The sequence below is a fragment of the Salmo salar genome, chromosome ssa17 (assembly GCF_905237065.1).
Source record: "Salmo salar chromosome ssa17, Ssal_v3.1, whole genome shotgun sequence".
Taxonomy (NCBI): Eukaryota; Metazoa; Chordata; class Actinopteri; order Salmoniformes; family Salmonidae; genus Salmo; species Salmo salar.
In genome coordinates this window covers 73,331,436-73,346,724 of record NC_059458.1, presented here as the reverse complement: position 1 = coordinate 73,346,724, position 15,289 = coordinate 73,331,436, and the positions used below count along the sequence as shown (strand labels likewise).

Here is a 15,289-nt window from a genome sequence, read left to right as displayed (position 1 = left end):
GTCTAACCAGATACAGGACAGCTAATTAAAAGGCTAACCAGATACAGGACAGCTAATTAAAAGTCTAACCAGATACAGGACAGCTAATTAAAAGTCTAACCAGATACAGGACAGCCAATTAAAAGTCTAACCAGATACAGGACAGCTATTAAAAGGCTAACCAGATACAGGACAGCTATTAAAAGGGCTAACCAGATACAGGACAGCTATTAAAAGGGCTAACCAGATACAGGACAGCTATTAAAAGGCTAACCAGATACAGGACAGCTATTAAAAGGGTAACCAGATACAGGACAGCTATTAAAAGGGCTAACCAGATACAGGACAGCTATTAAAAGGCTACCCAGATACAGGACAGCTAATTAAAAGTCTAACCAGATACAGGACAGCTATTTAAAGGCTAACCAGATACAGGACAGCTAATTAAAAGGCTAACCAGATACAGGACAGCTATTAAAAGGGCTAACCAGATACAGGACAGCTATTAAAAGGCTAACCAGATACAGGACAGCTAATTAAAAGTCTAACCAGATACAGGACAGCTATTAAAAGTCTAACCAGATACAGGACAGCTATTAAAAGGCTAACCAGATACAGGACAGCTATTAAAAGGCTACCCAGATACAGGACAGCGATTAAAAGGCTAACCAGATACAGGACAGCTATTAAAAGGGCTAACCAGATACAGGACAGCTAATTAAAAGGCTAACCAGATACAAGCATGTTCTACAGGTCAGAGGTTAGTAGGAGACATTTGGGCCTTCAGTAACATAGCCTGGCTCTGGAGTGACGTTTCCACTAGGTACAGATCTAGGATCAGCTTCTCCTCCCTAAATCCTAACCTTAACCATTAGCGGGGGAGATGCTGGCACAAGAAAGCAGTCCCAAGATCAGCTGCACAGCCCCCTTACCTTGATGTTCTGTGCATCCACATTGGAGTTGGAGTCCAGCAGCAGGGTGATGACTGTAGTGTTGCCGGCCAGCACGGCCCAGTGCAGAGCCGTGTTTTTGTGGTACTTGTCACCCAGGTTGACCGACACGTTGAAGGTCAGCAGTAGCCGGGTGGGGTCCACGCTGTTAGGACGGGGCAAAGTTCAAAGTTCATGTGCAAAGCCTTTATAGTCTATTTATGAGAGTCACCAGGTCATAGTTTAATGTGCTCTAATTAACGACACAGTTGAAGTTTAGTGGCTATTTAAGTAATAGCCCACTGCACATTCTTCTTCGTGCTTTTAGTTTGTCTCTTATGTCTTCTATCCATTTCTAAATGTTGATCATCTAGATGGGCATTCCATTTCTAAATGTTGCGTATCTCGATGGGCATTCCATTTCTAAATGTTGCGTATCTAGATGGGCATTCCATTTCTAAATGTTGCGTATCTAGATGGGCATTCCATTTCTAAATGTTGAGTATCTAGATGGGCATTCCATTTCTAAATGTTGATCATCTAGATGGGCATTCCATTTCTAAATGTTGATCATCTAGATGGGAATTCCATTTCTAAATGTTGCGTATCTAGATGGGCATTCCATTTCTAAATGTTGCGTATCTAGATGGGCATTCCATTTCTAAACGTTGAGTATCTAGATGGGCATTCCATTTCTAAATGTTGCGTATCTAGATGGGCATTCCATTTCTAAATGTTGAGTATCTAGATGGGCATTCCATTTCTAAATGTTGATCATCTAGATGGGAATTCCATTTCTAAATGTTGCGTATCTAGATGGGCATTCCATTTCTAAATGTTGCGTATCTAGATGGGCATTCCATTTCTAAATGTTGAGTATCTAGATGGGCATTCCATTTCTAAATGTTGATCATCTAGATGGGCATTCCATTTCTAAATGTTGCGTATCTAGATGGGCATTCCATTTCTAAATGTTGATCATCTAGATGGGCATTCCATTTCTAAATGTTGCGTATCTAGATGGGCATTCCATTTCTAAAATGTTGATCATCTAGATGGGCATTCCATTTCTAAAATGTTGATCATCTAGATGGGCATTCCATTTCTAAACGTTGCTCATCTAGATGGGCATTCCATTTCTAAACGTTGCTCATCTAGATGGGCATTCCATTTCTAAACGTTGCTCATCTAGATGGGCATTCCATTTCTAAACGTTGCTCATCTAGATGGGCATTCCATTTCTAAACGTTGCTCATCTAGATGGGCATTCCATTTCTAAACGTTGCTCATCTAGATGGGCATTCCATTTCTAAACGTTGCTCATCTAGATGGGCATTCCATTTCTAAACGTTGCTCATCTAGATGGGCATTCCATTTCTAAACGTTGCTCATCTAGATGGGCATTCCATTTCTAAACGTTGCTCATCTAGATGGGCATTCCATTTCTAAACGTTGCTCATCTAGATGGGCATTCCATTTCTAAATGTTGATCATCTAGATGGGCATTCCATTTCTAAACGTTGCTCATCTAGATGGGCATTCCATTTCTAAATGTTGATCATCTAGATGGGCATTCCATTTCTAAATGTTGATCATCTAGATGGGCATTCCATTTCTAAATGTTGATCATCTAGATGGGCATTCCATTTCTAAACGTTGAGCATCTAGATGGGCATTCCATTTCTAAATGTTGATCATCTAGATGGGCATTCCATTTCTAAACGTTGCGTATCTAGATGGGCATTCCATTTCTAAATGGGCATGGATTTCAGTTTGTGTGACTGCTGTGTGTGTTTAAATTAACTTGGTGTATTAGTGCTAGATGGGGCAAGGCTAGGACATAAGTAGGATATGGGTGAACGCATGAGACAGACAGACAGACAGACAGACAGACAGACAGACAGACAGACAGACAGACAGACAGACAGACAGACAGACAGACAGACAGACAGACAGACACACACACCCACACCCACCTGTGTGTCCTGTAAGCTGCCCACATCAAGGGAGTCATTCCATTCTGATCCATCATGTCCACATCCTATAGGAGGAGAGGGAGAAAGAGAACATGGTCACAAACCCCCAATAAACACAGAGAAGACCGACACTGTGCTTCTTTGAAGATGTTTGAGCTACTGAACAGATCCAGGAAAAACCTTGCAGGGCTGACAATGTGGAATGCAGGCGGTGGAAAACTAATGAAACAACGCCCCCTGGTGGCGGAAAACTAATGAAACAACGCCCCCCTGGTGGCGGAAAACTAATGAAACAACGCCCCCCTGGTGGTGGAAAACTAATGAAACAACGCCCACCTGGTGGTGGAAAACAAATGAAACAACGCCCCCCTGGTGGTGGAAAACTAATGAAACAACGCCCCCCTGGTGGTGGAAAACGAATGAAACAACGCCCCCCTGGTGGTGGAAAACAAATGAAACAACACCCCCCTGGTGGTGGAAAACTAATGAAACAACGCCCCCCTGGTGGTGGAAAACTAATGAAACAACGCCCCCCTGGTGGTGGAAAACTAATGAAACAACGCCCCCCTGGTGGTGGAAAACTAATGAAACAACGCCCCCTGGTGGTGGAAAACTAATGAAACAACGCCCCCCTGGTGGTGGAAAACTAATGAAACAACGCCCCCCTGGTGGTGGAAAACTAATGAAACAACGCCCCCCTGGTGGTGGAAAACTAATGAAACAACGCCCCCCTGGTGGTGGAAAACTAATGAAACAACGCCCCCCTGGTGGTGGAAAACTAATGAAACAACGCCCCCCTGGTGGTGGAAAACGAATGAAACAACGCCCCCCTGGTGGTGGAAAACAAATGAAACAACGCCCCCCTGGTGGTGGAAAACTAATGAAACAACGCCCCCCTGGTGGTGGAAAACTAATGAAACAACGCCCCCCTGGTGGTGGAAAACTAATGAAACAACGCCCCCCTGGTGGCTGACAACAACAACTCCTGTGATTTGAATAAGCGAGAAAAGCTTTAAAGTAAAAAACTGTTTCAGTTCTGCTGCGATCAGAATAAATATAACACAGGGGTGACGTCACAGTAAATCTAACTGACGCACGCTGCATAACCCCTAACCACTTGTGGAGATCTGAGAGGATTTCAGAGGTTTAAGAAATATGGTAATATCTCCACAATGCCCTCTAATAGGCTAAGAAGAATTTTCACAATATTGCTTACACTTATCAAAGCCTCTCAGATCTACACAAGTACACAGGAAGTAGGGGTTAGGGGCTAATTTGCAATTGGGACGTACCTGTCCCTTGGCGATGAGGTAGGCCACAATGGAGGTGTGTCCGAACTGGGCAGCCAGGTGGACACAGCTGCAGCCCTCTCCGTCGATGAGTGAGGGGTCGGACCCATACTTCAGCAGCTGCACCACCATGGTGAGGTGGCCCTGTCTGTGGACACACACAACATGATTATGTTGATGAGCACAAGAACTAACTGGTATTGCGTGATATTAGCATTTAGACATGTTTCTGGGTTTTGTTTTGTTTAAAGGATCAATCTGTAACATTCATCTGCAGCACAGAAGAAACTAGCCAACCCCCTTAATAACACCCCATTATTAACAGCAGGAACAGACATGACAGATTGCACCAATAATAACTAAATGTAAAGTCTCTGGGGGTTTTGTAGATAGGAAATGGTTTGAATCCCTGAGCTGACTAGGTGAAGTCTGTCGATGTGCGTGTAAGTAGCTCTGGATAAGTGTCTGTTAAATGACAACATAATATAAATGAAACGTAGACACCACATCCGATTGAGAGATGGTTTAATAAGAAGATTGATGCACTAGATACTTAACCAAACACAATCCTCAGCATTGTAATTAAGTCCTTATATTCACAATACTACACATAAACCGCATATAGAAAGTGTCAGTGATGCGACAGATGGGCTCCACTCCTATCTACTGTGAAAGGTCACTAGCAGGGAGGGGAGGGCTGCTGACAAAGCCGTGAGGCCTGGCTAGGTATGGGGCCCCCGGCTAGGAATGGTGGCCCCCTGCTGATCATATGAATAATGCAGTAGAGAGCTCTCTGACAGGGGTGAGGAGGACAGGCAGTACTGGGTCTTCATACAACTCTGAAGGTCTCGTGTGACTCGGGGGGGAAAAGGACTTTAGCAGAAACACGCCCTATGACACCCACACAGGGGAAAGGAGAGAGTCCACTGGAAACAATACCTCCACTTCATACAGTATATAACCTTTCACCTCTCTCTCTAGATGGTCCACAGATAAACATATCCAACAGGACCTAATGTTTTGAGACTGCTGGACAAGCTTGGTCCTGGAAAGCAGACTGAACCAGAGTCTGTTAATGCCTCATCTATTGTTGTCACTCTTACCTTGTGGCCCAATGCAGTGGTGTGGAGTTGAGGTCACCTCCCAACTGGTCCACCATCGCCCCCTTTGATATGTAGTACCTACACACAGCGACAGAGTCAGAAATACATTTAGCACTCACTCAACAACAGGTGGTGAAAAGATTTGATTGTTAATGCAGTGAACTAATTCAGTTCTGTTGCCTCCGGATGTCCAGGAATATGACGTATTAAGAGGGTGTCAGCCCTTCCAATGGAACCGATGGCTCAGACCTTAGCAGACATCCAGGAACTTGTTCTCTCCCTTCCTGCTATGTTGTATTAGAATGTATAAGAATAGAATCTCAAACCAGAGGGACCAAGGTTCTGGCAGTGTTTCTGTTCTGTACAGTGTGTGTACTGCAGGACATCAGTCTGCAGCAGAACATCCCTCTGCACCACAATGGTAAAGACAGCACAGTAGGATGGCTGGGTTCTCTTCACTAGGGACCAAACAGAAGCTAACAGGGAGGGACTAACTGAACTAATCCAATAAGAAACTTGTTTTCTGATACAAAATGTTTGCACTAATGTAATGGACCAATGCCAGCCTTTGTCCTGTGTGAGTATGAGAGTCTCAATCACACCGACAGTGTCATGGCGCAAAATGGTACACAGCAACCAAAGTTCAACATTCACCTTCTGCTACCGTTTCTGTCACGCCGTCTCTACACATACAATGTGATGCATACCTTTAGAAATCCAACGTATGCACCACACACAGCACACTGCAACTGCAGGGTTAGGGTTCCAGGACTGCGTCCTGTGTGAGTATGTGTGTGTTTAGGGTTCCAGGACTGCGTCCTGTGCGTGTGTGTGTGTGTTTAGGGTTCCAGGACTGCGTCCTGTGTGTGTGTGTGTGTGTGTTTAGGGTTCCAGGACTGCGTCCTGTGTGTGTGTGTGTGTGTGTGTTTAGGGTTCCAGGACTGCGTCCTGTGTGTGTGTGTGTGTGTGTGTGTGTGTGTGTGTGTGTGTTTAGGGTTCCAGGACTGCGTCCTGTGTGTGTGTGTGTGTGTGTGTGTGTGTGTTTAGGGTTCCAGGACTGCGTCCTGTGTGTGTGTGTGTGTGTGTGTTTAGGGTTCCAGGACTGCGTCCTGTGTGTGTGTGTGTTTAGGGTTCCAGGACTGCGTCCTGTGTGTGTGTGTGTGTGTGTGTGTGTGTGTGTGTGTGTGTGTGTGTGTGTGTGTGTGTGTGTGTGTGTGTGTGTGTGTGTGTGTGTGTGTGTGTTTAGGGTTCCAGGACTGCATCCTGTGTGTGTGTGTGTTTAGGGTTCCAGGACTGCGTCCTGTGTGTGTGTGTGTGTGTGTTTAGGGTTCCAGGACTGCGTCCTGTGTGTGTGTGTGTGTGTGTGTTTAGGGTTCCAGGACTGCGTCCTGTGTGTGTGTGTGTGTGTGTGTTTAGGGTTCCAGGACTGCGTCCTGTGTGTGTGTGTGTGTGTGTGTTTAGGGTTCCAGGACTGCGTCCTGTGTGTGTGTGTGTGTGTGTTTAGGGTTCCAGGACTGCGTCCTGTGTGTGTGTGTGTGTGTGTGTGTTTAGGGTTCCAGGACTGCGTCCTGTGTGTGTGTGTGTGTGTGTGTGTTTAGGGTTCCAGGACTGCGTCCTGTGTGTGTGTGTGTGTGTGTGTTTAGGGTTCCAGGACTGCGTCCTGTGTGTGTGTGTGTGTGTGTGTTTAGGGTTCCAGGACTGCGTCCTGTGTGTGTGTGTGTGTGTGTTTTTAGGGTTCCAGGACTGCGTCCTGTGTGTGTGTGTGTGTGTGTGTGTGTGTTTAGGGTTCCAGGACTGCGTCCTGTGTGTGTGTGTGTGTGTGTGTGTGTTTAGGGTTCCAGGACTGCGTCCTGTGTGTGTGTGTGTGTGTGTGTGTTTAGGGTTCCAGGACTGCGTCCTGTGTGTGTGTGTGTGTGTGTGTGTTTAGGGTTCCAGGACTGCGTCCTGTGTGTGTGTGTGTGTGTGTGTGTTTAGGGTTCCAGGACTGCGTCCTGTGTGTGTGTGTGTGTGTGTGTGTGTTTAGGGTTCCAGGACTGCGTCCTGTGTGTGTGTGTGTGTGTGTTTAGGGTTCCAGGACTGCGTCCTGTGTGTGTGTGTGTGTGTGTTTAGGGTTCCAGGACTGCGTCCTGTGTGTGTGTGTGTGTGTGTTTAGGGTTCCAGGACTGCGTCCTGTGTGTGTGTGTGTGTGTGTTTAGGGTTCCAGGACTGCGTCCTGTGTGTGTGTGTGTGTGTGTGTGTTTAGGGTTCCAGGACTGCGTCCTGTGTGTGTGTGTGTGTGTGTGTTTAGGGTTCCAGGACTGCGTCCTGTGTGTGTGTGTGTGTGTTTAGGGTTCCAGGACTGCGTCCTGTGTGTGTGTGTGTGTGTGTTTGGGGTTCCAGGACTGCGTCCTGTGTGTGTGTGTGTGTGTGTTTGGGGTTCCAGGACTGCGTCCTGTGTGTGTGTGTGTGTGTGTTTGGGGTTCCAGGACTGCGTCCTGTGTGTGTGTGTGTGTGTGTGTGTTTAGGGTTCCAGGACTGCGTCCTGTGTGTGTGTGTGTGTGTGTGTTTAGGGTTCCAGGACTGCGTCCTGTGTGTGTGTGTGTGTGTGTTTAGGGTTCCAGGACTGCGTCCTGTGTGTGTGTGTGTGTGTGTTTAGGGTTCCAGGACTGCGTCCTGTGTGTGTGTGTGTGTGTGTGTGTTTAGGGTTCCAGGACTGCGTCCTGTGTGTGTGTGTGTGTGTGTGTTTAGGGTTCCAGGACTGCGTCCTGTGTGTGTGTGTGTGTGTGTGTTTAGGGTTCCAGGACTGCGTCCTGTGTGTGTGTGTGTGTGTGTGTTTAGGGTTCCAGGACTGCGTCCTGTGTGTGTGTGTGTGTGTGTGTGTTTAGGGTTCCAGGACTGCGTCCTGTGTGTGTGTGTGTGTGTGTGTGTTTAGGGTTCCAGGACTGCGTCCTGTGTGTGTGTGTGTGTGTGTGTGTTTAGGGTTCCAGGACTGCGTCCTGTGTGTGTGTGTGTGTGTGTGTGTTTAGGGTTCCAGGACTGCGTCCTGTGTGTGTGTGTGTGTGTGTGTGTTTAGGGTTCCAGGACTGCGTCCTGTGTGTGTGTGTGTGTGTGTGTGTTTTAGGGTTCCAGGACTGCGTCCTGTGTGTGTGTGTGTGTGTGTTTAGGGTTCCAGGACTGCGTCCTGTGTGTGTGTGTGTGTGTGTTTAGGGTTCCAGGACTGCGTCCTGTGTGTGTGTGTGTTTAGGGTTCCAGGACTGCGTCCTGTGTGTGTGTGTGTGTGTGTGTGTTTAGGGTTCCAGGACTGCGTCCTGTGTGTGTGTGTGTGTGTGTGTTTAGGGTTCCAGGACTGCGTCCTGTGTGTGTGTGTGTGTGTTTAGGGTTCCAGGACTGCGTCCTGTGTGTGTGTGTGTGTGTGTTTGGGGTTCCAGGACTGCGTCCTGTGTGTGTGTGTGTGTGTGTGTGTGTGTGTGTGTGTGTGTGTGTGTGTGTGTGTGTGTGTGTGTGTGTGGTTTAGGGTTCCAGGGCTGCGTCCTGTGTGTGTGTGTGTGTGTGTGTGTGTTTAGGGTTCCAGGGCTGCGTCCTGTGTGTGTGTGTGTGTGTGTGTTTAGGGTTCCAGGGCTGCGTCCTGTGTGTGTGTGTGTGTGTGTTTAGGGTTCCAGGGCTGCGTCCTGTGTGTGTGTGTGTGTGTTTAGGGTTCCAGGGCTGCGTCCTGTGTGTGTGTGTGTGTGTTTTAGGGTTCCAGGGCTGCGTCCTGTGTGTGTGTGTGTGTGTGTGTGTGTGTGTGTGTGTGTGTGTGTGTGTGTGTTTAGGGTTCCAGGGCTGCGTTCTGTGTGTGTGTGTGTGTGAGAGTGTGTGTGTTCAGGGTTCCAGGGCTGCGTCCTGTGTGTGTGTGTGTGTGTTTAGGGTTCCAGGGCTGCGTCCTGTGTGTGTGTGTGTGTGTGTGTGTGTGTTTAGGGTTCCAGGGCTGCGTCCTGTGTGTGTGTGTGTGTGTGTGTGTGTTTAGGGTTCCAGGGCTGCGTCCTGTGTGAGCATGTGTGTTTAGGGTTCCAGGACTGCGTCCTGTGTGAGCGTGTGAGTTTAGGGTTCCGGGACTGCGTCCTGTGTGAGTGTGTGTGTTTAGGGTTCCGGGACTACGTCCTGTGTGAGTATGTGAGTTTAGGGTTCCGGGACTACGTCCTGTGTGTGTGTGTGTGTGTGTGTGTGTGTGTGTGTGTGTGTGTGTGTGTTGGGGTTCCAGGGCTGCGTCCTGTGTGTGTGTGTGTGAGTGTGTGTGTTTAGGGTTCCAGGGCTGCGTCCTGTGTGTGTGTGTGTGAGTGTGTGTGTTTAGGGTTCCAGGGCTGCGTCCTGTGTGTGTGTGTGTGAGTGTGTGTGTTTAGGGTTCCAGGGCTGCGTCCTGTGTGTGTGTGTGTGTGTTTAGGGTTCCAGGGCTGCGTCCTGTGTGTGTGTGTGTGTGTTTAGGGTTCCAGGGCTGCGTCCTGTGTGTGTGTGTGTGTTTAGGGTTCCAGGGCTGCGTTCTGTGTGTGTGTGTGTGTGTGAGTGTGTGTGTTTAGGGTTCCAGGGCTGCGTCCTGTGTGTGTGTGTGTGTGTGTGTGTGTGTGTGTGTGTGTGTGTTTAGGGTTCCAGGGCTGCGTCCTGTGTGTGTGTGTGTGTGTGTGTGTGTGTGTGTGTGTGTGAGTTTAGGGTTCCGGGACTACGTCCTGTGTGAGTATGTGAGTTTAGGGTTCCGGGACTACGTCCTGTGTGAGTATGTGAGTTTAGGGTTCCGGGACTACGTCCTGTGTGAGTATGTGAGTTTAGGGTTCCGGGACTACGTCCTGTGTGAGTATGTGAGTTTAGGGTTCGGGACTACGTCCTGTGTGAGTATGTGAGTTTAGGGTTCCGGGACTACGTCCTGTGTGAGTATGTGAGTTTAGGGTTCCGGGACTACGTCCTGTGTGAGTATGTGAGTTTAGGGTTCCGGGACTACGTCCTGTGTGAGTATGTGAGTTTAGGGTTCCAGGACTATGTCCTGTGTGAGTATGTGAGTTTAGGGTTCCAGGACTATGTCCTGTGTGAGTATGTGAGTTTAGGGTTCCGGGACTATGTCCTGTGTGAGTATGTGAGTTTAGGGTTCCGGGACTATGTCCTGTGTGAGTATGTGAGTTTAGGGTTCCGGGACTATGTCCTGTATGAGTATGTGAGTTTAGGTTTCTAGGACTATGTCCTGTGTGAGTATGTGAGTTTAGGGTTCTAGGACTACGTCCTGTGTGAGTATGTGAGTTTAGGGTTCTAGGACTACGTCCTGTGTGAGTATGTGAGTTTAGGGTTCTAGGACTATGTCCTGTGTGAGTATGTGAGTTTAGGGTTCTAGGACTATGTCCTGTGTGAGTATGTGAGTTTAGGGTTCTAGGACTATGTCCTGTGTGAGTATGTGAGTTCAGGGTTCTAGGACAGGATTCTTGCATGAGTTCCAGTCTGACTGGGAAATCCCTCTGATAAGAAACATTCCACAGGAGGGTGTTGGGAGTAACATTTCACATGTACATGTAGGTTTACTGCAACTCACAAATCACATGTGAGACAGCTGAATAGAGAGAGGAGGTCAAGGGCATTGGGTTATTCGGTGTGAGGCATGTGTGTATGTGAGTGAGGTGTGTGTATGTGAGTGTGTGACTGAGGTGTGTGAGGTCTGTGTGTGAGGTGTGTGTATGTGAGTGAGGTGTGTGTATGTGAGTGAGGTGTGTGTGTCACTCACTTGACCAAGTCTACTCTATTGTTGATGGCGGCCCAGTGCAGGAGTGTGACGTTCTCTTTGTCCGGCTGCTGAACGTCATAGCCTGCCTCCACCAGCTCTCTGCAGCGCTCAAAGATCCCATACCTGGAGAATGTAGGTAGACAAGGTTAGAATAGGGTCAACACACACCCTACACCCACCCACAACAGTATCCCTTGCCATAACAGCCTTTTCTGTCCTTAACAGAGCACATAAATGAACCCTCATATCAGGAGGATGAAGCATCTGGATTTAGGTTCTTCTTCTTCAATAAAAGAAACACAAGGCCTTTGTCAGTCAGACTATTCTACTCCAGAGGGAAACCTAGACCCATGTCTGCACCTTGCACTATATTCACATTCATGACAACATATTAATACAGTGCCTTCAGAAAGTATTCATATTCCTTGACTTGTGTTAGACTGAATTCAAAATGGATTAAATAGATTTCTCACACATTAACACAAAGTGAAAACATGTTTTTATAAATGCATGCAAATTTATTGGATATGAAATACAGAAATCTCATTTACATAAGTATTCACACCCGAGTCAATACATGTTAGAATTACATTTGACAGCGATTACAGCGGTGAGTCTTCTGGGTAAGTCTCTAAGCGCTTTCCACACCTACATTTGCAACATTTACATATTATTCTTTAAAACAAATTGTTCAAGCTCTGTCAAATTGGTTGTTGATCATTGCTAGACAACCATTTTCAGGTCTTGCCATCAATTTTCAAGTACATTTAAGTCAAAACTGTAACTCGGCATCTCAGGAACATCCACGGTCTTCTTGGTAAACAACTCCAGTGTAGATTTGGCCTTATGTTCTAGGTTATTGTCCTGCTGAAAGGTGAATTCATCTCTCAGTGTCTGGTGTGAAAGCAGACCAGGTTTTCGTCTAGGATTTTTCCTGTGCTTAGCTCCATTCCGTATATTTTTTTATCCTGAAAAACTCCCCAGTCCTTAACGATTAGAAGCATACCCATAACATGATGCAGCCACCACTATGCTTGAAAATGTGGAGAGTTGTACTTAGTAATGTGTTGTATTGGATTTGCCCCAAACACAACACTTTATATTTCAGGCCAAAAAGTTAATTCCTTTGTCATTTATTTTTTTTGCAGTATTACTTTAGTGCCTTGTTGCAAAACAGGATGCATGTTTTGGAATATTGTTATTCTGTACAGGCTTCCTTCTTTTTACTCTGTCAATTAGGTTAGTATTGTAGAGTAACTACAATGTTGTTGATCCATCCTCAGTTCTCTTATCACAGCCATTAAACTCTGTTATAAAGTCACCATTGGCCTCACATGCCGACTACACTGCAAAATAAATGTAAATCAAATGTATTTATATAGCCCTTCTTACATCAGCTGATATCTCAAAGTGCTGTACAGAAACCCAGCCTAAAACCCCAAACAGCAAGCAATGCAGGTGTAGAAGCACGGTGGCTAGGAAAAACTCCCTAGAAAGGCCAAAACCTAGGAAGAAACCTAGAGAGGAACCAGGCTATGAGGGGTGACCAGTCCTCTTCTGGCTGTGACGGGTGGAGATTATAACAGAACATGGCCAAGATGTTCAAAGGTTCATAAATGACCAGCATGGTCAAATAATAATAATCACAGTAGTTGTAGAGGGTGCAACAGGTCAGCACCTCAGGACATAAACATACGTGTTATTCAATTATTGCACCCACACTGCTTGCATGTGCCAATGAGCATTGTAAGAGAATTCGGCCCTGTTATACAAGTGACCACAAGAAACTTATTTGATCAGAGGTTAGTTTGTTTAATAAGGATTGCAACCCGGAGTATACACTTAGTCATTTGCAAGTAACACACTCAGTACAAAATATGGTGTTTTCCCTTTTTATCCCCTAATGAGGTTCACTCCGCCCATGGTGATGTCCCTTAACTTCAATACCAAATAAGCTCATAATTAATAGTTGCTAATACAAAGATGTTTCTGCTAGAAGGAGATCAGCTTATTGTTATTTGCAGTTAGTTTCCCAATCCTTCTTCCTCCTATTGCTATCATGTGCTAGCAGAAGTAAGACTGGAACATAGTATCAATAGGAACTGAAAGTATAGCTTCAACAAAACAGGCATATGACTTATGTACAGTTGACCTCTTCATGCACTTAAAGTCTCTACCACTGACTATAAATCTCAAGCTAAAGCAAAACATGAATCATTGTACTTTGTAATTACAGGTGTTCCTATAATGTAGATATAAAATTCCTTTCAAGTCAGTTCTATTTGTGACGCTGATCGGGGTGCAAGTCCTGCCTCTCGCATCGGTTTATAGAAGCAGATACCCACGTGCCATCTCCTCATTGGTTATACCCACGTGGGCGATTGAAAGACAACTGAGTTCGTCGGTCGTCGTGGTAAAACGATGAAAGTTTAGATGCCGATCGCCATATAAAGTCCAAAGAAGAAAAAGCCGGAAGGAGGAGAGATGACTAGAAGAGGAACTTAAAAACTTTCCACCTTCTCCACTACTGTCCCGTCGATGTGGATAAGGGGGTGCTCCACCACCCGATGTCACAGGAAGGCCAAAAAGATCATCAAGGACAACAACCACCCAAGCAACTGCCTGTTCACCCCGCTATCATCCAGAAGGCGAGGTCAGTACAGGTGCATCAAAGCTGGGACCGAGAGACTGAAAAACTGCTGCTGCCAACATACTGACTCAATCTCTAGCCACTTTAATAATGAAAAATTGGATGTAATAAATGTATCACTAGCCACTTTAAACAATGCCACTTTATATAAATGTTTACATACCCTACATTACTCATCTCATATGTATATACTGCATCTTGCCTATGTCGATCAGCCATCGCTCATCCATATATTTATATGTACATATTCTTATTCATTCCTTTACACTTGTGTGTATAAGGTAGTTGTTGTGAAATTGTTAGATTACTTGTTAGATATTACTGCATGGTCTGAACTAGAAGCACAAGCATTTCGCTACACTCACATTAACATCTGCAAACCATGTGTATGTGACCAATAAAATTTGATTTAGAAACAATTCGGTTGACTGTTTTATATGTGGATTGATTGTCGGAGAAGAGGACCTTGTGCATTTCAGGTAAAATAACAACTCAATGTTTATATCCCAGGACAAATTAGCTAGCAACAGCAAGCTAGCTAGCTAAATTACTATAAATGTTTAATGCTTTTGGACCTGTCCCCGAATTAAAATAATTGGTTCAGAGTTCGTTTTGATATTTTAACCTGCATGTCGTGATCGCGTTTGGTGTGGGGGGGACAAAATCAATTGGCGCACGATGGCCGGTTTGGGTACGGTGTCATGGTGAAATCCCTGAACATATTCTTCTCCGACAACTGAGTTAGGAAGGACGCCTGTACCTTTGAGGTGACTGGGTGTAGATACCCCATCCAAAGTGTAATAACTTCACCATGCTCAAAGGGATATTCAATGCCTGCGTTTTAGGTGCCCTTCTCTGCCAAGTATTGTAAAACCTCCCTGGTCTTTGTGTTTGAATCGATTTTTGATATTCACTGCTCGACTGAGGGACCTTAGATAATTGTGTGTGGGGTACAGTGAGGAGGTAGTCACTCAAAAAGTAGGTTAAACACTATTATTGCCCCCAGAGTGAGTCCATGCAACTTATTATGGGACTTGTTGAGCACATGTTGACTCCCGGACTTATTTAGGCTTGCCATAACAAATTGGTTCAAGACAATTCAGATTTTCATTTTTTATTAGTTTGTAAAATGTCGGATAACAAAATTCCACTTTGACATTATGGGGTATTGTGCGTGACAAAAGTCAATTGAATCCATTTTAAATTCAGGCTGTAATAACATGTGTAAAAAGTCAAGGGGTGTGAATACTTTGAAGGCACTATGTTCATACACCATTGGTCTGGATCGTTTCATAATACCATGTGAACACATTCATGGGGGAAGGGAAATCACAGGTAATGCAGACTAGCTGATGCATATCTGGTCCTGACGATGCCAGAACAAGGAAACAAGTCCATGGAGGCTAGTAGTAAATCACACAGGAAATAAATGTTCTGTTAGTGGTTTCCTGCTAGCTTCCATACTAGGGGCCTGTCTGTTACCCTATATGCAAACCAACTAGAGGAGGTATCGATAGCGGTGTAGTGTGAAGTTGCTCCTAGACACTGATCTTGAGCCAGTTTTGCATTTTCCCCACTAAAGGTTAAGACTGGGGGAGGGGTAACTGATCCTAGATCTGTACCTAGGGGTACAGATTCACCCCGTAGCAG

The 15,289-nt window shown here is 45.8% G+C and overlaps 1 protein-coding gene across 2 annotated transcripts in view; it reads right to left on the bottom strand.

Moving 5' to 3' along the window:
- Positions 1-15,289, bottom strand: part of LOC106609686 (palmitoyltransferase ZDHHC17) — a 68,707-nt gene that overhangs the window by 36,144 nt on the left and 17,274 nt on the right. For both annotated transcript variants that reach the window (XM_045700102.1, XM_045700103.1), the window contains exons 3-7: positions 10,990-11,112; positions 5,277-5,354; positions 4,177-4,321; positions 2,885-2,949; positions 912-1,074 (exon numbers count right to left, since the gene is read on the bottom strand). In XM_045700102.1, coding sequence (XP_045556058.1) covers positions 912-1,074; positions 2,885-2,949; positions 4,177-4,321; positions 5,277-5,354; positions 10,990-11,112 — 574 coding nt within the window. The remainder of the gene's footprint in view (positions 1-911; positions 1,075-2,884; positions 2,950-4,176; positions 4,322-5,276; positions 5,355-10,989; positions 11,113-15,289) is intronic.